We start from the raw sequence: 25976 nt of genomic DNA on the forward strand, positions 1-25976 counted from the left end.
AATGAGTATTTCAGAGTCCCAGAATTTTTGGACTTTATATCTTTGTCTTTTTAACCTTTTCAATGTTTTGAAGAGCAAAGAAGCAAAACTATTATTGATGCAAATGCAAACCTGAAATTAATAAATGCTTTAATTATAGTTCCTTTGAAAATCGAGGAACTAGATTTTGGGTCACAAATAACATAATGGTTTCCAAGTTTTTCCTCATCTGGAGGCCATTTTTATTCCACTTCCATTCCCCCAAAAGTTTAGGAACTGCAAATACACTATACTTCAGATTAGTGTTTCTGTCCTATGAAGTACATATGAAACTGTAGAAATCCTTTGAAAATTAGTAGATTTCAGATAAAAGAAAAATAAATTTCGAAGCAATGAGATGAGTCCATGACAGGAAAAAAACCCGATTTTTACCTCTGTCCTCCCATTGCCACTTCTTCTTGATTTTTATACATAAATGAATTTTAGCCTCTTCCCCAAAACCAAATGAAGCATTAGGCTACTAGTGGTATTTTGGACTGAAATAGGAGAGCATGATGAAGCAGACAGTCTTTCTACACTGAAGTTACTATGTTGCTCCAAATTAATACTTTGTATATATTAATAATTTCCCATTACCAGAGTAAAAAAAAAATTCAACTTTGTAAACTATTTTCCATACACATTTCTTAATAATGCCTGAAATATTTTTTGCGTTTCTTTTTTCTTCTTTCCTTCCTTCTTTACTGGATGTAAGCAGGGTTTTAGTAATGAGGTGAGATTTTATGAATTATTTTGCAAACTAGGTGAGCAAAAGAAAATAGCACTTTTCCATTCTACATTCATCCTGTTCATTGAACTTTGCAGTTACATTCAGAGCAGGCTTTTCCACTGTCACTTCAGTTTTGGCAATGATTACACATGCTCTCTCACTATTAAAACTCTGACCTACTTGATTATGCGCCCTAGCTGAAAAGTATTGTGAAAAGAGGAAGTGATTTTAAATGATAATTTGGTGAATGTAAATAATTTCAATTATTAAAAGTCTCTACTGAAAACTTTTTTATTTTGTAAACCCAAATTTAGGAAGATGGTGTTGCAAAGTAATTCTGATAAAGTACCAGTGATTGCTGTTACTTATTGATACTGGGTTTATTATTTATCGGTTGTCACAGCATTGTGACTGTATACATCAATATGCATGCATATGTGTCTTCTAATAAAGAATGCTATCCAGGACTTCATACTAGATTACTGCAGTGGTTCTCTTTATTATTAATTACATATAGACTTCTTTTCTTGTAATGTGAAGAGTTTTCTCTAGTCTTATCCTAAAAATGTAAAATTCCTCAAAGCTAAGACTAGCAAAATATAACTCATCTGAATCAATAATTACTATAAGTTATGTTTATAAATGTTCATATCAATAATAAAACCAAGTCTTATTCAATCTCTAGGACCAGGCAGGAGGAGGAAGGGTAATTACAAGGAACTTTATGTAAGAACAGATATAAAAGTATCTCAATATTTTGGAAAAATGATATTTCACTGACACAAACAGCATTTGCCTGAACTAAATATGACACGAAGTATCTGCTAAAACAGAAAAATATCCATCTACGCAATACTATTTGAGGCTAAAAAAGCAAATTTTATTCATTTCTATGAATGTTCTTATACTTTTTCTCCTTTGTCCTTAAAAAGGAAAAGTAAAAGCAGCCATTAACAGGAACCTACAGCTTTATTAACTTTTTTTTTAACAAAGCAAGAAGGTAAGTATTATTTTGACATATTTGTGACAGTGTTGTTACAGCATTCCAAATTTATTTAGAATTTACCATTTGCAGACCAATCTGCAATTTTTCAATCTGAAATTATGAATATTAGGTTCTTGCAAACACACACATACAACACGTGGTTTATAATCCTGAAAGTGTAGGGGCACAACCCACTAAGGTTCACAAGCTGGAAATCAAGTAAGATTTTATATGAAGGTTATATGGAAGTGAGGCACTGCAGTAGTAAGTCTAAATGCGAGAAACCAAAAAGTTTAAGGAGCCCATTGCTTAAGATATTTCAGATGTATTAGTGTTTTAATCACTTTGAACTGAAAGTCACATTTTGGAACATAACCAGTGTAATTACAGACTCAGTAATAACATTTCAGCTGCTTCACCAATACTTTTACAAGGTGTTTGAAGAAAAGACCAGTGTATTGATGAAGAGGTATGAATACACACAGAACAATATTTTAAAATATTAAGCGTACCTGTGTTCGCAGAATTTCACCTTTTGACAGTTGCATATCACCAGTCAACTCTTTCACAGTAATGCCCAGTGGTTCCAGACGCTTGCTGAAGTAATTTGTCATTTCAGCTGCCAAAGCCTTCATAGGAGCAACATACACAATCTGCACCAAAAGGACACTCGCTTGATAAATGAGCAAACCCCACAATGTCGTTTGTTTCATGGCAACCATTACAAATCACTACTTATTGTGAAATATGATGCCAGGCGCTCACAGTGAAAAATCTTAATAGTGATATATGAAAAGTAGTTATCTTTGTTGGATAAGTGTGCAGCTGTTTAAAGGACAATGGATTTTGCTTATACAGCCTCATCACTTTGAAAATTGGTTCTGCATCAAAGCTAAATGCGTTTTCATAACTTTTTACTCACATAATAAGATTTTTAGAACACAAATAAGAATAGCTTTAACAATAATGAAGTAAATCAAAACTAGCCTTATCTTTGACTTGGAAAAGTGTAATACCCTTAAAAACTTCCGGATTTCATATTCCATGTATAACATATAATGGGTTTTACCTTACAAGTTAAAAAGCTGTTACTTGGTTCATTAAACTCCTACCTTAAACTCATCCTTTTTGATAACACCATGCTGGACATGCTGGCGAATTTCATGAAGGACTGTCAGCATGGCAATGTTAGTCTTCCCAGCTCCAGTGGGGGCACAGATTAGCATGTTCTCATTTGTGTTGTAGGCAGTCTCGAAAACTATAGATTGGATTCGATTTAGTCTTTTCATGCCTTTAAAAGCAAGTTGTCCAATCTGTTAAAACAAACAGCATACATATTTTGGATTTTTCATATATATATATGTGTATGTGTGTGCGTCTATACATATATTAAGAAAAACAACACATGGTAACAAAACTTAGGATACCTGTTGTAATATATTTATTACTCTAAGGTTTTTATTCTGAGGCTACCACTCCCACCCAACCCCCAAATACTGAATCCATACAGAAGACAAAATACAGCAGAATAACATCTGTTAAAATTAATCAAAATCTTTAGCCACATGCTATTTCAGCATTTAATTTGTTTTTAATCAAGAGTATGACGAAAATAAAATAATAACCTATTAATAACTAAACATCAGTAAGACAGCAACAGTCAGTTTAGAAGAATATACATCTTTAAATCTGACACACTATGACTACTCCAACCAAAGAGGCAGCAATACACAGAAACCTGCTGAAGACAGACATGATTTTAAAAGTTAATTTATGATTAATTTTGCATAATAAAGTTTAATTATGCAAACACGCACAAATTCAGTAACAAGCTTCTCTTTGCTTCTGAGGAAATCTCCATCTTGCAATTGTTATGTTCAGACCTTTCTCCAACAATACTTAAAACAAACTTGTATGTGTAGTCCCAAATAAACTTTGAGAATGTTTTCAAAAATTAAATTAATTTAATTAGTTAATACAGGCAATTATAGTTATTATAGTTTAATGCACATTTAAATCTTATAAAATACAAATTATAAAATTATAAAAAAGCTTTGTTCCTCTTGGTCTCTCTGAAAAATGAGATTTTCACCAAGAAAACTCCTGTAGACAGTTACAATTTCTGCATTTGAAGATTCTAAAACTTTTGCAACTGAAGAACAGACCCTTAGACATAAAATTAATTTTCTAATAAACTTGCTTTTTCTTTGTTACTTTTCATAGACACTTAAAAGAGACTGCAGAACACAGAATTATTTCATTTCTAAGATTTAATTACCTGCACTGCTTCTACTAATAATGATGAAAAGTATCTTACTGATGTTTTTGACAATTAAAATTTTTATTTTAATTGTAGGAAACCACAAAAGTACAAATTCACTGTAATGAACAGTCCTGAAAGCACCTTCTGAAGATCTCACTTTCCATTATTCTGGGCGCTTTAGTTAATTTACAGTCATTTACTGTGGTAATAGCCTCTCCGATACTAGTAACATTCTTTCCAATACTAAGCAAATTATTTGAGCAGGATCCAATTTATTACTACTTCAGGTAATGCAAGCTTAGGAATGAGGGCTTCATCGGCTATTCAAATCAACTATTTTATTTAACTTTGCGACAGACAGCACTAGGTCTATCATTTTGCTGCATCTTCTTGGTAGGAACCTCATGTGAGAGGCTGAGATGAAAATTACAAATTTAGGTTAATACACCATTTTCACAATACATGACAACACTCTACTCTTAAATGTAGAGGAATGATGTACTTAACGACTGGCTAACTGTACTTTTATTCTAGAGGACTTTAAATATTAAAAAACCACATTCAATGATATAAAGGTCAATGAAAATGAAATGCAATCAACACACCATTTCTTTTTGAAAAATGTGCTTTTCAGTTTAGCAGTACCTTTGTCTTCGCAAAAATTTCAGGTTGAAAACTTCTGGTGCAACTGTCGTGGTTTAACCCCAGCCAGCAACTAAGCACCACACAGCCGCTCACTCGCCCCCCCCCCCACCCAGTGGGATGGGGGAGAAAATCGGGAAAGGCAGTAAAACTCATGGGTTGAGATAAGAATGGTTTAATAGAACAGAAAAGGAGAAACTAATACTGATAATGGTAACACTAATAAAATGACAACAGTAATAATGAAAAGATTGGAATATACAAATTATGCACAATGCAAGTGCTCACCACCCACCGATCAACACCCAGTTAGTCCCCGAGCGGTGATTCCCCCTTGTCCCCCCTACCCCCAGTTTATATACTGGGCATGACGTCAGACGGTATGGAATACCCTGTTGGCCAGTTTGGGTCAGCTGCCCTGGCTGTGTCTTGTGCCAACTCCTTGTGCCCCTCCAGCTTTCTCGCTGGCTGGGCATGAGAAGCTGAAAAATCCTTGGCTTTAGACTAAACATTATTTAGAAACAACTGAAAACATCAGTGTGTTATCAACATTCTTCTCATACTGAACCCAAAACATAGCACTGTACCAGCTACTAGGAAGACAGTTAACTCTATCCCAGCTGAAACCAGGACAGCAACATTGCAAAAACAAGTCCCATTCAAATCATGGATTGCACTCATATTTATAGGATTGACAGATCTCAAATATATTCAAATACCTATTGTAAACTGTTAAGTATCTTTGATGAAGGAAAAAAAAAAATCTAATACAAGTAGTTCCAGTATTTTTCATAAAGTTTCTACAATTTTTTAAGTGGCTGAATGTCAGGATTACAACAGTTTTCACTAGTAATGTTCTTCCACACCTTATTCTGCTTGCAAGATTGCAGGGGGAAATCTTATTTGTTTTGCACCAAATTTTGTATACATAATGTTTACCTGGTGTATCATCTTCAAAATTAATTTCACCTTCATGAATGAGGCTATTACAAAGTGTTAATGGGTTTCCTGGAGATCTGCTGATTATATTAGTGCTATCAGGGTTCAATCAGCTATTTTTATGGCCTCCTTAGTCATTTTAGGTTTCTAATTTGCCTGTTATTTCATTTTGAGATTTGGAAATGGTTATATATTTCCTTTTCCCTCCCAATCTAATTGGTTTTAGAAGCTATTATAAAGACCGTAAAGTTCACACTGATAAACACCGTTTAGAGTGTTTATAATAAAGGATCTATGGCGAGAAACTCACAAACACAACTGGTGATTACAGAATTGAACTAACAAAACACTACGTTGCACAATATGTAAATTATTTATTTAAAGAAGTAGTTTTTAAACAAAAGCAGAAACATAGTTGTCTAAATGAAGTCTGTTCTAAGCATCTTCAGAAAAGAATGACAGGAATTTTCCACAGTCACATAGTTGAACACGCATGGCTTTATGTATACAGGTCTCCTCACAGTTGTGTGATTGTTAATACCCTTAAATAAAATATGTCGTTAAGTGTTTTCTTAAACTACTGCCTGTAGGAAGATATTGTTCTAGCTTCTCTTAATCATTAAGTAGACAGTGTAAGACATCTTTTTCCTCTACATTTGGAAGAAATTACATATACTGTAGCCCTATAGTATATGGGCTATATATTTTTGTTAGCAACAATAAATAAATATTTAGATAAATAAAAATAAATTCCTGTCTTTTTTCCTTTTGGAAAATAGTAACACCATGGATTAAGACTGACTGGGTAAGCAGCAATAAACAAACAGATGTTCCAGAAGCACCAGAGGAAGCTCTGTAACACGTTAGAAAAAAGAACCTCAGCTTGTTTTCTGGAAAGATGCTAAGCCTGCTGTTACAGAAACATTAATAGTGGAATAAAGATTAATAAAAAAATAAAACCCATAAAAGTCTGGTTAAGAACTAGAAGAATTTTTATTTTTTTTTTAATAATGGTACTCTGACTAGAATCTAGACTTTCATTCAACACACTAATTAATTTCCAAGCAACTCAAAAGAAAAATGCAGGCACTGACAAATCAATACACAATGTTCACAATCCCAATTCACAGTCAATGCATAATATCCTTTGAAAGGTGACTCTGCAGGAACATATTAAAGATTAAAAAAAGCTACACGAAAAAGGAATTCCAGAGAAAAACAGTATCTTAACACTTCTCCACATGAACTCCCCATTTGGTTGAAAAAACATTACAGGTTACCCTTTCCCAAAACTTCGTTTTATTCCAAACAGTAAGTACATGTGCATAATTCAAAAACAGTAGTTCTGCCCTTAAAAATCAGTAAGAAAAAAAATGGACAGCGGACAGAAAACCAACAGTATACACAGAAGTCCACAGTTTGACTAATGTTCTAGAAGATTTGTTATTTTAGCTTGTCATTTGCACAAGCTACCTAGTTTGAATGCCAAAACCATTTTTTTTCCCTCTGGCATATTAATGTCAGTCAAGACTTCTACGGACCAATTCTTTTTCGGATAAACCAGTGAAATCCCTTATTGCTTAAAAGACTGGTAGCCACTGGATGGCAGAAATCTGTTTTTTACTGAAGGTGAATGAGATGCAACATTCTTCAGTTTTCTATTCTACAGCTGATTTACCCCTAGAATTCTACACAAACCAAAGGAAGTTTAAGCAGAATACAATCCAGAGTGCTATTCTCAACAAACACAATTTCATGCCTAAGACGGTGCCATTTTTACATAAGCGTGAATCCATGTGAAAGACCACTGAGAAGCAACTCTTTCCACAAGCCAGATGATACTCAAGGCAGCTCTGAGATGAATGTATAAACCCTTTATTTTTACTTCATTAAGATTTCCAATTCTTTCCCAAGGAATTTAGTATTACAACTAATGCATTTATGAGTAAATAAGATTACACTGAACGCAGATATTCTACATTAGCCATTTCATTAAAAAGATATTTGCGTGTTGGTGCTCCAACAGCAATTTAAGAATAGGACAAAACCATCAAAGTTATTGAAGTAATATTAATGAATGAGTCCATATGATTCAGTCTGCAGGCAAGCTACAGCTCAGAAACACAACTACTTTAACAACACAGTAGTAACAGTGTCTGTTCTAAATAGCACAGGCCATCAGCACTTCAGACAGAGTTTTAGTCATGCAATTCAGTAGCCAGACCTTGTAGTTCTTCAGAGTTTAATAAATATGACACAGAAGATACTCACTGTTTTTCCCAAGGCATACCTGTGAAACCTGCTGTAGTCTATCTATGTAGTCTATAGCTAACTGGGTGCTAACTACAAGTTCCGTTAAAAGCCGAGATCTTTCACTCTCTGTATCACTTAATGCATTAACACTAGTTGACAGAAACAGCTTGTCAGATGCAATTAACCTCAGTATCACAAATTTTCACTTTGTGGCCCCATGTGTTCTTAAGTCCACTTCAAGGTATAATGCCAGCATTTTAGCAGCTTCTAAATTCAATATTGGCATGCACAGACATAGCATAATATGTCTTATCTAATCTATGCAGAGCAACATTAAAAAAATAAAATAACCATATTTAATTCTTAGCAATTTATCCAGAAAATATGTTTGGGTGTTATCTCTCTTACAATTATATTTTATTGATTTATCTACAGGACATTCTCTTTATTCTCCTCATTCTAAAAGAGATTTTGTCCTGTCCACATTCATTTTCCAGTTTTCATGTAATACTACGCAAATTTTCTCATGGTCTGAAATAAAGAAATGTTAGTCATCTGTACTAATTTCCATAGCACAAACCAAACTAAAATAAATGTTCTATGTTGATGACTTCTGTCATACTATAACAAAATAATAAGATTACTACCCATTTATCATAAAGATAATCCATTGCACTCATAAACCAAGTTTAAACTTTCAGCATTTTCCCTAGTCATTAGCTTAATTTTAATGTAGATATATTTTCATCGAAGTACCTTACATATTTCAGGTGCAGGAAATCCCATTCTGTAGTCAGTTGTTCTATTGCACTTTCAGTTAATAAGATAATTGATCTAACTGGTAATAGCATGACTAATCCATGCTGTTTTGCAAAAAAAATCCATGAAATTCAGGAAATGAAGTTGAGATGTTCCTCGTCCTGACATATAAATAGTGTCTTGGTCATCTTTCCCCTTTGTTGTACTTTGGAATGTTGTTGGTTATGTGCGTGGCATACACACTCACACATACACAAATATATATGTGTATATATATGTATATACACATACACATTTTAATAAATACATTCCCACTATCCCTCCAAATTATGAACATTCAGTAGTCCCCCCTGCTTTCTGATTATGCCTGTATATACTTAAAGCACTTTTGTGCCAGTGTAAATCCTATTTTGTTACTGAAGGTACGCTCAGAAATAAACATAGAAGTTATACCTGGGGACTTCCACAGCCTCCCTCTCCTGATGATACTTTTCATATTCTGCTTCTTTCATGGAGGTGGTAGCTCATGAGATTTAGGAACAATAATAAATAAAAATATAACTATATAAATACCATAAAGGTAAAATTATTTTTATATTATCTTAGGAGTGCTATTTGAGAATATAATTTCCTACCTGCCCCAAAGACTGAAATGTTGTCTTTCAAAGCACATATATACATTTTAAGCAAAGGCTCATAACACGTAGAAGAAAAACTGCATTATGTTTGGATCTGCTCCATTTAGCACCAAATCATATCTGTGAGATTTCATTGAACTTAGGGGGACAATTTTTGTAGGAACAAGTAGTATACACAAAGATAAGAAAATTATACAAGCGTACCAAATAGAGCTTAGGATTGGCTTTGGGCCGTAATCAGCATTACAGTTTCTTCAAGTAAGTACAAATTATGTTGCATCCAAAGTGTAGTACCTGAAGAGTTACATGCTATAAAGGAAGCTTAGAGTAAAACACATTAGACAGATGCAAGTAACAAAAGGCACCAGAGAACCAGCAGCTCGTTTCAAAGCTGTATGTGTTATAAGTGACTAGACTAGACCTAAAAGCAAGTCTTGCATGGTACGGCTATCCATGTCACTATTAGTGGTAATTGCAGATCACAGAATCATTTAGGTTGGAGATCATCTAGTCCAACCCCCCTGCTCAAAGCAGGATTACCTACATCAGGTGGCCCAGGACTGTGCAGTTGAGTTTTAAATATCTCCAGGGGTGGAGATGCCACAACCTCTCTGGGCAAGGTGTACCAGTGTTTGACCACCTCACAGTAAAAAAATTACTTTCCTGTGTTCAGATGAAATCTCATGTGTTTTAATTTGTGCCCATTGCCTCTGGTGCTGTCACGGGGCACCACTGAGGAGAGTCTGTCTCCCTCTTTATTAATCATTCTTACATCAGGTATTTATATACACTTTAAGATTCCCCCCCGAGCCTCCTCTTCTCCAGCTCTCTGAGCCTCTCCTCACATGAAAGATGCTCCAGTCCCTTAATTAGATTAAGAAGCCAGAAGAAATTCCTAGAAATGACAGATAACGAACAATAAGGGTAAAATTGTACTCTGACATGCTATAGAACACAGAATCACAGCCCATGAGACCTTCCTGAGTATATTTTTAATTTAAATTAAACGTCACCTTTTAGAAAACTACGGAGTCTTGATTTTTAAAATTATCACCACATTCACTGGTTAATGCAATAGGTATTTAAGTAGCAGTAGCCATCAGAAACCAGGGAAATTTTCATGCTTTCAAGTTATATTAATGTCATTAAACTCAAAACAAACACTACAAAATTTTCGTAGATTCTGACAGAGAATTCACAAGAATAAATAATTCTCCTGGGGAGGGAGGGAATAAAATATATATATATGTTCACTATATATGAAAAGATTACCTCTGATTAAAGCTCTTTCATTGGAGAAGAACCAGTCTCCATCCAGAGGAAGTCCAGAACACATCCATTAAAAACAAACTGCAGTGAAATCTAGTAGTATATTAGTCTCCTACTAACTATGCTAACATAGGCACTCCTTGGAAAAAAAAAAAAAAAGCCAAATTAAAAAAAAAAAAGAAAATCAAATAATAACTGCCCCTATGTCTGTTTTGTTTTCTTTTTTAAAAAAATCATCAGTCCTACCATCTGCTCTCTTGAAGAAAGAAGAGAGATCTATTCAAAAGCAAGAGTTTTTAGGAAAAATACTTATCTTAATATATGACAGCTAAGAACTAACATGCCTGAAGTAATTTCAGCAAAAATCCTTTTAAGTCTATAGATACATTGCCACCAACATTATCTAAACTATTCTCTTGATGAGCTACACTATACAAACAACTGCAGCAGTCATACCTTTTCTAGAGATTTCTGAATTATTCAACCACTTACGGTTGTATTAAAAATATAACATCAAGAAATATTCTTTGGTTCAATGTATAGATGAAAACCAAAGACTTCTGCATGTATAGTCCCCAAATCAGTTTGATGGAAATGATGGGAAAGCACCATAGCTCCAAGGCTTTCACTGCTCTGAAACAGCTTGGAGAATCTCCTCCTCTCACTGGGAGAATTGTTGTGTTCCTCAGCCTAGTTATAATATGACAAAAGATTATAGACAGAATGATTACACCCTCTGGTGATTTGAGGAAATGGATAACAAAGTGTTTCAGAAAGATTTTTCCATAAAAGCAACTATTTCCACAGCACAGCAAATGTACATAAATTTTGGCATCCGAATAGAGACACAGGCAAGATTCTGATTTCAGTGACACTAGTGCAAACTCAAAACTATCTGATGTCAAGAGAACTATCCCAGATTATAGCAATGAAATGGAGATCAGAACACAGCCTCCTCTCAGAGCTTTCTGATGCCATTTGTGAATTACACACAAAAATTACCTTGAAGTAATGCAGCTAGTAGGAAAATAGCAAAAGGAAAATTGGCAACAGTTGTGGCATTTCCCAATAACATCAGAAGTTAAAATTTTATGAGGATAGAAGGATTTGAGTTTAATTCGGTCACATTTCATCCATGTTAACAGTATGAAATAAAGAGGGTTTCTTTCCTTTAAAATTTAAAAATAACTTAATGCTATACAAAGCTAAGAGCATGGAAGAGTGAAATACAAAATTCTCTACAAAGTTTAAAACATTTAAAATAGCGTTACCCTTAACAGCAAGGTTCGTCCTGGACTGCTATGTATTGACACCTCCACTACCACCATGTCCCTGACTCTTCTAGGTGGAGCAATAAGGAAACTGATGTTTATATGCCACAGCCTATTCTACAGGTTTTTTGTTTTTTTCAATTCAGAGAACACTCTCATACACTTGTATACAACTAAAACAGACTCCTAGCTCTGCTGATGGCATATCGCTCCCTTAATTTATTCCCTTGGGAAAACACAGTGCATGTCTTTAAAAGGAAAGAGAAAAAAACAAAAACAACAAAAAATCAGTTAGAGGCACACTGTCTGAAAAATAACTGTAATCAAAGAGTTAATACAGAAAACCCTTTTCTAGTTGCTCAAGAACATAGACACTGCAAGACAAAGGGATAAACCCAACAAATAAGAAGGAAAGATAACGAGGGCATTGTGAAAGGAATTACGTAAGTTCTGGCCATTGGTGAGAAAAAAGTTATTCTACTAACATGCAGCATAAACTGAAGCCCTTTTATGCAACCAATATAAACTAGTTTTAGCTAAGTTTTCCCAAATAAAGAGATTATGATATGATACAAAAGTACACACAAACTACTTTTTGAAAATTGAATTCTTGCATGAATCGCCATTTCGGAACTAGTTGGCAGAATTTTGAAACAACTGCATCATATCAAGAGAAATCTAATTTATTCTTTTCCTTCCATATTCTTGTTGCAGTATTGAAAGAATATGTCACTACTAACATTTAAAAAAAAAAAGAAAAGAAAAAAAGAAAAAGATTTCTAAGCAGGAAGTTGTGTTGATGAGGGCATACATTCATCTCAAAAAAGGTGTGGCTATGGCAACTAGTCTAGACAGATAACTGGAAAAACAAATAGGGATGGAGAGTACTGACAGAAAACAGTAGACAGTTTTTGACCAAACCTGAAAAATGGTGACCATGAGGAAGAGACAGACATCACACAAACGGGATCAAAGTCCAGACCCTCCCATACCACACAGACTTATGTGAATGGTTAAGGTATGGGTCAGTATTAAGACACAGAACTTTCTAAAGGGCTGCATCTGGGCATTTCCATTCAGCAATTCTCAGGATTTAGATTAAAAGAAAATTAAGACACCCGAAAACTACAGAATCACAAAAACTGAAAAGCTGATGAAAACAGCTTTTGCTTTGCAAACAGCACTACACATTTAACAGAGCTTTCACACGTACTTTGAAAATGATACATGCTGCAGGTTACAATTGGACCAGACTGTTTTGCTGCTATAAAAGCTATTGATATGCAAAACAGTCTTTTTTTCTGATGTAGGCAAATTACTGATGCAAAGCTTGAGAGGCATTCTTATTTAGCTTAAAGATACATTTGACAACAAGCCAAAAAGTCTCCATCTAAGGAGTACGCAGGGCAGGGAGACAGTGTCATGCTTGTAAGTCCAGAAGGACAAAGGTCCACAGGTGTCAAAAGAAAGAGGAAGAAGTATCAGGAACACAGGAAATTAACTCCTACATAGTCTCAGATGACTCAGAAAAAATCCCCATCCTTTTCAGAGTCAGGTGACAAAAGCAGAGAAGGAGGAATATTTGCAAAGAAGTTTCCTTCATTATATTATTTTCAATGATAAGTAATTCCTATGAATGGCTAAATAAAATCTTCTTCCTCTATATTTTGTTTCCTGCAAAGGAGAAGTTCCTATTTCCCTTCTCCAGATTAATTTCCAACATGCTACAGAAGAAAGAAATAGTTCTACTGTTAGCATTGATATTATTATTATATAAAACACACCTGTTTTTTCATATGAAGAGAAAAAACTTCACTCTGATGTGTCCAGTTCCAATATTCTGACTGAAAGATTAAGTGGTAGGATAATTCTAATTTTCCAGTTAGAATTTGGAAAAAGTATGTTGCTAGTATAAGATACAAAACACACACAAAAATCTGTTTCCTGCTTTAAGAAACTTTACATTACTTGTTGCTCCCTTCTGTTCTGCAGACTCAAACAACCACTACTCTTTGAAAATTTTAAAACTTCCACTGTACTAGCATTTACTGTGTGACCTTGAGGTTAATAGAAACTGCAAGTCTGTGATGAATAGCCTATCAGATATAAAGTCAATGTCGTAGTCACGTAGCTCCTCTATCCCAAAACCTTTTAAAAACATTTAGAACTATTTGGTGATTTCTAACTGCATCCTTTGATGGACAATCTCAGTCCCATTTCTATTACTGAAAGACCTGGGACATTCTTATCCTAGGTAGAAGATTCATGCCTCAAAGAGAGTACTGAAACTTGTGTTAATTAAAGACAAACATTAAAATCAGATGAACTAGAATTTGTCTAAAATATTTTCAGCGAGAGTTAATCTTTTAAATGTTACAGCATATCAGCATTAGCATACACTTCCCTCATTTTGAAAATTCTCACTCTGAGATTACATTTCTTAAAAATGAAAAACAATTTTGATCTTGAGTATAATTTTAATTAGAATTTAAAATACTATCTTGTATTTCTCTTTAAATTGAAGACTGATCAATCCTAAGAATGAAAGCTTACCTTGAGGTATTCTATCAAAGTAAAGCAGCCTACTACGTTCTTCTTCAACACCTGTACTATGATAGTCCATTGAGAAATGGCTATCTCCTAAACAGGATGCATCAGAAGCACATTATTCAACTCTCCAGTCTTAATTATCAAAATGACTAAAACTGCTTTGAGTTGTTTTCATTAAAAATTCTACAGTTCTCTACATGTGCTTTACACCAAAAAGTCTCTACATTCAGTCAATGACATAAATGTACCTCACTAAAGAATGAAAAATGAACATTTCACAAATTGCTTTCTCAATTTAAATATTTCATTTACTGTGATCACTTAATGAGGTTAATAAACATAACAGCTGGCTGCAAAGTCACCAGGTAGATATAACTGGATTTCAAATATTACAGTGATTAAGTACAAGAGGAAAAAAATGCTGTGAACCAGAAAGCTGTATGTCCTTGAGCTACATGCAGCTGCACTGTGGCAGAACATGTCTACTTGAAATGCTTCTTGGATTTTTATTGGTCATTAGTTTTACTCTACAAAATTTAATACATAACTAAAAATCCCTCCATCTACAGTCAGTTGAACATCACAATTTGGAGCCTAAATACTGAGTTCCTTTGAAAGCAAATTTAAACCTGTCTTTATGAGCAGGGTAACAGCACTTCATATTATTATATACTTTTAAAGTATAGGTATCTTTCAGTATTTTTATTTTTAAATAAACTCTAATTAATTCAATACAATTTTCTGCACACAAAGGCATCAGTTCTAACTGTTCATGTAGAAACAAATATTTAAAATGTTAACGTAGAAGCCACTTCATGATAATATTTTCAAACAATTTACCTTAGCTTGCCCCTAACATATGACATAAACTATTTCTTCCTAATAATACCCAACAAAACCCAGAAAAACTAACGGAGTGCTCTGAAAGGTAATTATAATCTAAACTAGTAATAATATTAACACATCAAGTAAAAATGAAAGAATGGCAAAGAGAAGAATATTCCCAGAAGAGTAACTATTACTGTCATAATCTTTCTGCAACTCAATTTTCTTCTCTATTTCAGTTAATTTCACACCACTGCTAACCAAGAAGACAGCACTGTTTTATTAAATAGATGTTAAACAACTTTCTCCTAAATTTTACAGGGGAAGATTACAAGCACAACCAGTCTTTTTTCTACAAGAACACAGCTATTTTGTTCTCCCACATCCCAACTAAACCAGCAGCACTCACAGTAGTTTTTCTACCTGATCTACTGCAGGCAAATAAAAGGTAGGTGAGGGATGATGAACTTGTGTGGTAAGGTCACCAATGTGTGGGATGAAAAAGTACAACAGTTTTAAAAAATATTTGGGAAATTTGTCTAATGACTTCTGACTGTAAAAAAACATTTTTGTGTGTGCATTAGTATCCACAATGAATCATATACTCTACAATGAAAAAAGAAACATATACTCTCACAAGCCCCCCTTGAGAACCATCTCTCAAACTAAGCCAAACAAAAACTGGAAACCTGCTCTTTGGTAGCGCAATCTCTTCCATACTGACTGCATCCTTTAGTAAGACACTATGCACACTGTAGTTGAGACTTTTGGTGGCATATCTGGGTTTGTTTTTATTAAAACAAAAACATAAAATAGTTATGAGAATGAGAGGCTTTCACAGACTCCTACTGCTCAGAAGTGGTGCTCTTTTGCACAAAAAAACCACTCCACTTTTTTTTTTTCTTTTCAAGTAGTCAGGATTAGTTTCATTGGTTGAATTTTTACACAAAATTAAATCCTGACAGGTAAAAGCAGGTACTTTGTTAGATTACTTGTAGCTACAGGCAGATGCATCTATTCCCACAGTGGCTCAGCAGGTGCTTTTCAGCAGCTGGTGCCCTTTACTGGTTTGCCTTTGTAAGTGTTCCCATCAGATTTTCAACTATTTCAGAGGCAGCACTACACAATATACACACACTTGGCAGCTGCGTAGGAAATGAAACAGGCTTAACATTTTATTGAAATCAGATGCAGTCAATTTTTCCTCATGTTAATATTAAAAAGTGCATTTCCCTATTCATATTTACTATTTGCATGAAAAGGAGTGACCAAAATCCCAAATAACTGTAGGAATATGCAACTCTCACATGACTACTAAGTATTTTTCAGCAATTTTTGCTTAGTATATCATACACAGCCGTGCTAGTTTAAAGAACAGACTAAAAGAAATGAAGTTCTCTATATTCACCCATACAGATATCCTCACTATTAGACTTTGACCCATATTGTAAATTAATTGTTCTTGTCTTCAAACTTATACTGCCCAAGAAGAAATAACTCAGATTTTACAGAACTCTTTTCAATAAAAAGTTGTACATTACTATTATTTAGAATAAACAGAGTATCTATGAGTGAGAAGATCTGTTTAATTTTCAATTACAACTTGACTAATAAAAGGATATTTGAAAATACTATTTTATATTCACAAGGATTTTTTCTTGCTATATCTGCATTTATCAGTGTTTTTCACATATGCTTTCATTAATATCAAGACTTTGAAAATAAAAATGTGTGTATAAACACAACCCAGACTGACACAACAAAGAGCATATTTATCAGTTTTTCATAGCATCCTTGCCACCCTCAACATATCTGGTATCTTAAATGTGGCTTGTTCACACAACACAACCGTCAATCCTCTAAGATGTTAAAAGACTCTTATATGAGTGTGTAAACAGATAAGTCAATACGAAAAATAAAGCTGTAATATGTTTTACAATATACTATCCTAGTAGTGTTTAGAAACTGATGTTTAAAGAAAAAAGACGAAAGCCTTGATAATCTTAAAAAGAATAAAAGCACAAGACTACAAAACATCTTCAACTGAACTGCACATGACACTAGGACAAAGGCAACTTAAAGAACAAATATTCAGATCATATTTTAAGCAGTCAATATTAAGACACTGTAAGTGTCTTAAAGGGAAGGTCTTTAGGTTATAGCTGAATAGCAAGGAGAAGCCTATTGGCCATAAAGAAAAAGATGACTTTTCACAAAGGTGAAAAATTATCTGAAAAATTTGTGTAGATGAGCTAAGACAGCACATACTGCAAGGGAAACCTTCATTCAGCCCGATTCTAAAAGAACCAAACTTACCCAGTGTCAAACCAAAGCAAATAAACCTGCTGTGAGCCTACCAAAACACAAAGGTAGACAGAAAACACTATTTTGGAATAAGAAAAGAGTTACATTGCAAGTTGTTGCATTGGTTATTTTTTTAAATCAGGGAAACCATTGTACAATCTGAAAATGTGGGTGCAAGTGATTATCTATGTATTCTTCCAATAATCCTGGTAACCCAAAATTTTTAGAAAGTATCTGCATTACTTCCCAATTCTTATGGGACAATAATAAAAGCCTGTTTTCATTATACTTCTCTGGTGAATGTTCCTCCTATTTCTATAAAAACAATCTGCTTTTAAATGATCATATTACAGTGATTCAATTCACAACATGATAGCAGAAATAAAAGCCACATCATATCAATAAGCCAAGGAGGATGTAGTTTGAGCAAATACAGGCTTACATCTGATCAGTTATATAATGCCTAGCTCCAAAACTCATGAGCAGCATGATGTATTTGCTTCCTTTACCTTCATTCCTCCCCATCCCCAAAAAGGTGAACTATGGCATTACTTTCACAACAGTGGATTGACAGATTGTTTTAGTACATACGGACTGCTTCTCAGTAAAAGCTGCTTTTTACTCTTCATAAAATCTTCTTGATATAAGATCTGTTCTGGTTTAACCTCAGCCAGCAACTAAGCACCACGCAGCCACTCACTCACTTCCCCCCCACCCAGTGGGATGGGGGAGGGAATTGGAAAAAAAGTAAAACTCGTGGGTTGAGATAAGAACAGTTTAATAGAACAGACAAGAAGAAACTAATAATGATAATGGTAACACTAATAAAATGACAGCAGTAAAAATAAAGGGATTGGAATATACAAAACAAGTGATACACAATGCAATTGCTCACCACCCACCAATCGACACCCAGTTAGTCCCCGAGCAGCAATCCCCCTGCCCCCACTCCCCCAGTTTCTATACTAGATGTGACGTCCCATGGTCTGGAATACCCCTTTGGCCAGTTTGGGTCAGCTGCCCTGGCTGTGTCTTGTGCCAACTTCTTGTGCCCCTCCAGCCTTCTTGCTGGCTGGGGATCAGAAGCTGAAAAATCCTTGACTTTAGACTAAACATTGGCAACAACTGAAAACATCAGGGTTATCAGCACGCTTCTCACACCAAACTGAAAAACATAGCACTGTACCAGCTACTAGGAAGACAATTAACTCTATCCCAGCTGAAACCAGGACAGATAGTACTTCGGTTCATGTCTCTCTCCAATTACTCATAATCTTCCTCTCTTTTTTGCATCTTACATACATCTGTCTATAAGGGAGACAGATTGGCTTGACTATCTTTTTTGCACACAGATTTTTTTTCTATTTAAAAATAAAAAAGTAAAAATCTGGCAAGCTGAGGGAGGCAAAGGGGAGGATATATAAAATAGTGGTGATGGGTCTGTTAAAAAGCATCTGTAACTTTAAAAATCAACTCTGCATTAATAGTGAATATATATATACACACCCCCCATATACATGTTGTATACATATGGTGTGTATATATATAAAATATATTTTAGAAATATATTTTTTTAACTATCTGAAATTTATATATTACTGTCTTTTTTATGTCTATGATAATCTCGGACTGTGAATGGAAGAAGCATCATGGATTAAGGGAAAGACTCCAGTCATGTCACACATGCCTAATGCAGAGATGTTTCAGAGAAAATAGTTTCAATTTCTCACCCTGTGTTAAGAGACAGGTCCTCTCAAAGACTATAAGTGTCAAACACATCTTTTTGCTGAGTCAAAAATCACAGTTTTCAAATGCTAAGTGTATACCACAATCCTTACAGACAGGTACCACTGCATTTCAAACTGTTATTTTAAAATAACTGTACAAGTTGCAAAATAAAATGCTCTGGAGGAAACCCATGAAATGGCTAAGAGATGAACATATCCAATACTGTGTTCAGCTCTTAAGAGCTAGCACACACCTGGGATGTGTATCTCAGGAAAAAAAGTTGTATTATTTTTTTTTTTGTCAGAAAAAAAAAAGTCAATTTCTATTTCTTGCTTTCCTGTTTTTAGAACAGGCTTGATATCACTATCCCTGATGACACTCTGTTTGTGTTTTACTTTAAAAAAGAAAATCTTTATCCTCAGTATACCTCTTCTGAGATAGTTCATTCTTTTCTCTCTCATTTCAGCACTAGCATAAGCTCTTATTCTGATGTTCTAGGAAACCTACTTTATATATTTAGATACAGACTACAGAGATAGCACTCTCTGTATATACTCTCATTTTAGGAGAAAGTAGATATGGGTGGAACCATGTTTAGAATGGTAATCTCACATTATCAGACAAAATTATCCATCGGTAAAGTATTTCTTGATTACATATTTATTCTTTTATTATTTCGCTACTTCATTCCTAATCTTCCCTTTTGGTGTTAGTTTTCTACTAACAGTTTCTTCTCAAACCCATGGCTATTGGAGGGTAGTCGTAATCCCTGATCCTGCCAAGCTTTGTTCCTAAGAACTCTGCCTCACTGGAGCTGGGACATCCACGTGCCGCATTAAATTAAGGAACTCAGACTTTCACATTTCATTCCAGAATTAATTCAAAGTTGTACCACAACATTCATAAAGCCTTGCTATCACTGCAGTGTACCTGTATTCCAATTACCATATCAAGTCTATTTGATATTACCATCTCAAGTCTCTTTCTCTCTTTAAATTATTTAGACATTTTTTGTTTTAAAGTTGTTACCCCAAATAAATCAGCTTAATAATCTGGCATGCAATAAAATCAGTGATTCTGTTGAACAAAAGAAGAGCATCTTAGTGGCAAAAGAATATTAGTATTTAAACTAATAGAAAGGTTTTATGAATCCAGAAAAATGCTATAGTATCATTTGTAGTATTACAGGCTGTATCAATAAAGTAAGAATATTTTCAAAATATTTTTCAGAGATTTATCACAATGGGAAGATGTTTACTATTGCTGAAAGGAAAAGAACTATTTAGCATTCAGGAAATCATATAGTGATACCTGAAAATTGGAAAGCCACAATCAAGTGAGGCACATTTTAAAAATATTACATTCAATGAGTTTATTCAAGTACAGCAAGCATCTTCTAATGGTGAATTAGGTAGCCAGCATCAGAGCACACGTTTATACTTATCCAACATCAGGTTACAGATAAATTTTAAAACCAGGCTACCACTTTACAAGTTGCACATCATAGCAACAGATCTTTCTGATAAAGAGTTAATAAACTATTTCTGATAAGAAACAGGGTTTTCTTAATGGAAAAGATGATAATTTTACACAAGGTAGACAATAAACTGCTGGTTTGGCATGAAGCACATATTTTTATGTGCTTTCAACCAACGCAACAGTATTTATTCAGACAATTTAAACAAAACAATGCACAAGAGCCTCAGCTGAGACTAAGTTAGATATTCCAACAATTTGATGCAGAAATTGTAAATATTGCACCTGGAATTCTAAAGTAATGACAAAATACTCATTAACTCGCATACTGAAGAAAATTAAGCCAGAACTTGCAGGCTTTAAGATTAACATCAGTGTAGAACCTTAACTCTAGTATTCTTGTTAACCTGTTACTGCACATGTTCTACTTTCTTTGGACCCCCACTCATGAAACATGAAGACAGACTGCAATTCCTAATATACATTACTAGCTATTAAAAACATTGTATCTTGACCTACACGGGTTTTTTCCTTCTCTTAAGTTAGAACTAATGATTACAGAAACCGTAAACTTTCCTCAGAGCAATTTTTTAGTGTACTTCATTGGACAAATGACAAGATTTCAATAAAAATAAAAATATTTTAAAAAATTATTCAATTCAGTCCAACTGTCAATTGCTGTTTGGAAAATATGCAAGTGAAATATACACTAAGATCAACTTTGGAATAAATGGTCCAACATTCTGGATGTGAAAAATGTAATTTATGCAAAAACTCCCATACTTTATTCAGTAGACTTACCTTGTACAATTCTAAAAACAAGAAAACATTACAGGAAAAACAGGAATATTGATTTCATAATAATTCCTTCACATAATGTAGAGAGAAAAAAAAGCATGTCTTATTTAGACCATTAGGTAGTGCTAGTAAAAGGAAATGGAAATAACATGAAACAAAGAAATAAATCCTACCCTGAATACCCACTTCAGGTAAAAAGCTGAAGTCATTTTTCACCAACAGCAATTTGTTAGAGAAAACCTGTTTTCACAGTCTTGAAAAGGAACTTTCCCTGACCTGAGTTTATGACTTTAAAGGTACATTTATTTGACAAAAAGGCTGGCACAAAACCACCTTTCTAGTAAGTACAAAAAATATATTTCACTAATGGTCAAGCTGCATGTCAAGCAGCCAAAGCTAATAAATCTAAGCTTGGGCTTACTCCATTTTTTAAGTTCTCATTATTGAAACAACCTAGCTAGCATGCCTCTTTTACAAGTAGTAGTACCATAATACCTCAGACTAAACTGGTGTGACCAACCAGCTACTTATAAGCTACGCATTCTTGTACTGTGGTGAAAACTCTCCAAATAATAATAAATGCCAAGAAGAATAATTATCTACAAATTGAGTTGGGGGTGGGATTTACTGCCTTCCAGTAAAGCAAGAACCCTTCCCCTTTGCCACTCCTTCTGTGGGACACAGTGCACCCTTCTGACATTGAACACCAGAGATGTTCCCGAGCAGCAGCACAGCACCCTTCATGCAAACCACTAGCTCCTGCTCCCAACACAACAGAGGTAGGGAATAAAGAATATGAGATGACACAGGTAGAGTTAGACTGTGGCAGGAGGTGAAGCAGTTCAGATCACAGTGTAAAAAGGTAGGGGTGACGAAGCAGAAAAAGGAACAACACAGAGTAGGAGAGCGCTAATGCCAGCAGTTTATGACAGATGCTATGGTATGCTTTTATGGCTGCTAAATTCTGAAAGGTTGGCCACTCCTGATCTTGTATTTGCAGTTGTCATAGTTTAACCCCAGCTGGCAATTAAGCATCATGCAGCTGCTCTCTCATTCCCCCCCCCCCCCCCGCAGTGGGCTGGAGGAGAGAATCAGGAAGAAAAAAAAAAAAAGTAAAACTTATAGGTTGAGATAAAGTTTAACAGGAGAGAAAAGGAAGGGATAATAATAACAACAACAACAACAGAACATGCAAAACAAGTTATGCACAAAACAATTGCTCACCACCCTCTGACCAATGCCTAGCCAATCCCCAAGCCGCAGTGCTCCCCCAGCCAACTTCCCCCAGTTTATATACTGGGCGTGACGTCATATGGTATGGAAGTCCTTAAAATTACTTTTGTGCAAATGAAAACATACAGACTAAAAAGAAAAGAAGCTCCTATGATACTGCAAAAATTCTCACATTAATATTCCGTTGAAAGCAAAACATCTTCTGAAAGAATACAAACTAGCCCATTTTAGACTAATTCTTACCTTCCCTCTTTTAAAAGGAAAATTAAAGGTTGTCCTGGTTTCAGCTGGGATGGAGTTAATTTTCCTTCTAATAGCTGGTATAGTGTTATATTTTGGATTTAGTATGAGAAGAATGTTGATAACACACTGATGTTGTCAGTTGTTGCTAAGTAGTGTTTAGACTAAGTCAAGGATTTTTCAGCTTCTCATGCCCACCCAGCAAGGAGGCTGGAGGGGCACAAGAAGCTGGGAGGGGACACAGCCAGGGCAGCTGACCCAAACTGGCCAAAGGGGTATTCCATACCGTCTGACGCCACATCTAGTATATAAACTGGGAGGAGTGGGGCTGCTCGGGATCACTGCTCAGGAACTGACTGGGCATCGGCTGGCAGGTGGTGACAATTCCATTGTGCATCACTTGTTTTGTATATTCCAATTCATTATTATTATTATTTTAATATTTTCTTCCTTTCTGTCCTATTAAACTGTTCTTATTTCAACCTACAAGTTTTAATTTTTCCCCGATTCTCTCCCCCATCCCACTGAGTGGGGAGAAGTGAGTGAGCAGCTGTGTGGTACTTATTTGCTGGCTGGGGTTAAACCACGACAAAGGTAAATTAAACTTTTTGACAATTTAGTTTCATTACCAGCATTATATGTCTATACATCATAGATTCTGTCATAGAGCTCCTTTCTCTATTAAAAGACAGAGGTGACACAAATGCAAACTAGTAGCTGAATAACAGAATTTTCACCTGCTAGGTAATGTGAATATTAAGTTGAGTAAGGAAGACTTTTTGTCTGCAGTCTCTGCACTACCACTGACTGTCACCTCTGCTGCCCATTTGAACACTTATGCTACTACCAGCTGCATTTTCTAAACATACTTTGTCTGTGAAATACACTCACTTAGCTATATAGCACAGCTTCTTGGTCTGTCTTTGTACATTCCCAGACCCACTCTTGTCAATGTACCCAATCAAAATCATTAGTGAAGAACCAATTTTGTTTCTGAATTTCACTGTAAAACTGAAAAGCATACCTCTTGAAAATACACAATCTACAAAGGAGATGAATTATTTGTTAAATTTGTGTAACATGCATTTTGTAACTTTTATTTTAAACACTGCATGTGTAAAAATCTGCAAACCATTTCTTTTAGATTTATTTTGTTTCTGTCCGAACTATATTTTTTCTGAAACAAGTTATTATCTATTGAAATATTGATACTTCTTGCAAAAAGTTTACAGGTTAGTAGGTAGCATTTAGCCTAGAAGAAAGACATTTCATTGCAACAAGCTGTCATGCTGAAAATTGTCATATAAAATGTCGCATTTTATAGCTGCAGTGGCTCAACTTTTCTATCTAGTTAAGCTGTCAGTCACTTCATAAACATGACATTAGGTACTGTCACCCAAGCACAAAAGAACAGATTCAGATTCTAAAATTAAACCATCTTCTGTTTTAAAAAGAGTTAAATCTTTATGCAAGACATAATCTTTACTCAGAATCCCAATGAAGTGCTCTGGGTAACTATTAGATTTAGATTTATATTCTTATTTCCTGTTTTCCCACAGGGAAAAAAGTGGGAAATACTTTTCCATGTTGTATGCTGCTGAAGAGGTAAGAAACATAAAACCTTCTTCATATGTACATACAGCTTGCTCTTTATGTCCTTGTTCAAATCAATAGCAAATCTTCCATTCATCAACAGATTTGACATACACAATGAGGAGTGGGCAGGTACACGTGATGGAGTACTGCAAGTTCACTAGCCTGTAAATACTGACAACGAATTTAGTTCCCTTACCTCTGCTTTTTCACCATTTTAAAATCAGTAATAGTTAAAATGTTAATGTTTGTTTTACTTGCACTTTTCCTCTCAGCCCTCTAGTTTCTATCATCAAAGTTTTGCTAATAATGATTTGCCGCCTTCTACTTAAAGAAGCACTGTTCCTGAAGGTTTTGCACCCCATACAGTCTATAACACCATAACTCAATACCCCCACAACTGCATCGTACTATAAGACCAGTGTGATGGACTGCAAAATAGTGCTGTGCTTATGACCAAGCCAACCTGTACAAGTCAAGATACAGAAGTCTGGGCTCACTTCTTCATGTGGTCTCCAGAAAGAGAACAGAATTGCCATAATCTTTTATTTTCATTTTAGTGATTCAGATCACAGCTCAAAACCATAAATAGCTGAACAGGTAATGACAAAGGAATTGAAAATTGCAACTCATGAACAAGCAGTTCAGAGCAGGAATTTCTTGAATCTGAGTCATCATGAAAGGGATTATATCACTGCACTACAGCTCCCAACAAATATTCTCAAAATAGTAGTGAAGAAACTAACTGGCTGCATTTACACATCACATATCACACTACTAATTGGTAATCTTTTTCAGTTAAATTTTCGTAATACAAAGTAAAAACTAACTTAATATCTTTGAAATGGCTTACTCACCTCATCTAAGTCTTTAATATAAACAATTTTCTCTTCAATACCAATAGGCATTGGTTCACTATGGGGGATCTTCACCTCTTCATACATTTTATTGTTTTCTCTCTGAACTGCCTCTGGTAAGAACACCTAAAACAGTATTACAAGAAAATTAACTGAAAGTATGAAAACAGAAAGTGTCATTACGTATAACCCACTTTGAACAATGGTTTATTACTTCCCTTCAAAAAATGTATCCAAAATAAAAGCAATTCTCACTGATTCATTTTATAGATAGCACTGAACCCCCAAAATGGAAAATAATCAGTTTTACTATTCAGAAAACAGTCCCCAAAAGACAAAAAAAGGTAACTCCATTTTATTAAATTTCAAAAGCCATTAAGTCTAGAATTTCATAAAGCATTCATTTTGTTAAAGTCAATTCAATGGTTTCCAAAAGACAGAAAACCAGTATTTTAATGATTTAAGTGACCCTAGAAATAAAAACTAATACATTAGTTGAGAACAAGTTTATTTCTTCTAGAGTCAAAACAAAACCAGAATATATGAAAGTGCTTAAAACCCTCTGCAAAGAAGCACTGCTTCGTGCATTGGACTCTGATAAGGAG

The 25976-nt window shown here is 34.7% G+C and overlaps 1 protein-coding gene across 5 annotated transcripts in view; it reads right to left on the reverse strand.

Annotated features, from left to right (window-relative positions):
- ASCC3 (activating signal cointegrator 1 complex subunit 3) overlaps positions 1 to 25976 on the reverse strand; it is a 260015-nt gene that overhangs the window by 198671 nt on the left and 35368 nt on the right. For all 5 annotated transcript variants that reach the window (XR_774729.1, XM_010573373.1, XM_010573372.1 and 2 more), the window contains 3 exons: positions 25372 to 25497; positions 2846 to 3046; positions 2246 to 2386 (listed from right to left, as the gene is read on the reverse strand). Coding sequence is in view for 4 of the 5 variants with exons in the window: in XM_010573373.1 (XP_010571675.1) it covers positions 2246 to 2386; positions 2846 to 3046; positions 25372 to 25497 (468 nt within the window). In the remaining variant the exon portion in view is untranslated. The remainder of the gene's footprint in view (positions 1 to 2245; positions 2387 to 2845; positions 3047 to 25371; positions 25498 to 25976) is intronic.

Source organism: Haliaeetus leucocephalus, unplaced genomic scaffold (genome assembly GCF_000737465.1).
Source record: "Haliaeetus leucocephalus isolate CR32 unplaced genomic scaffold, Haliaeetus_leucocephalus-4.0 Scaffold384, whole genome shotgun sequence".
Lineage (NCBI taxonomy): Eukaryota > Metazoa > Chordata > Aves > Accipitriformes > Accipitridae > Haliaeetus > Haliaeetus leucocephalus.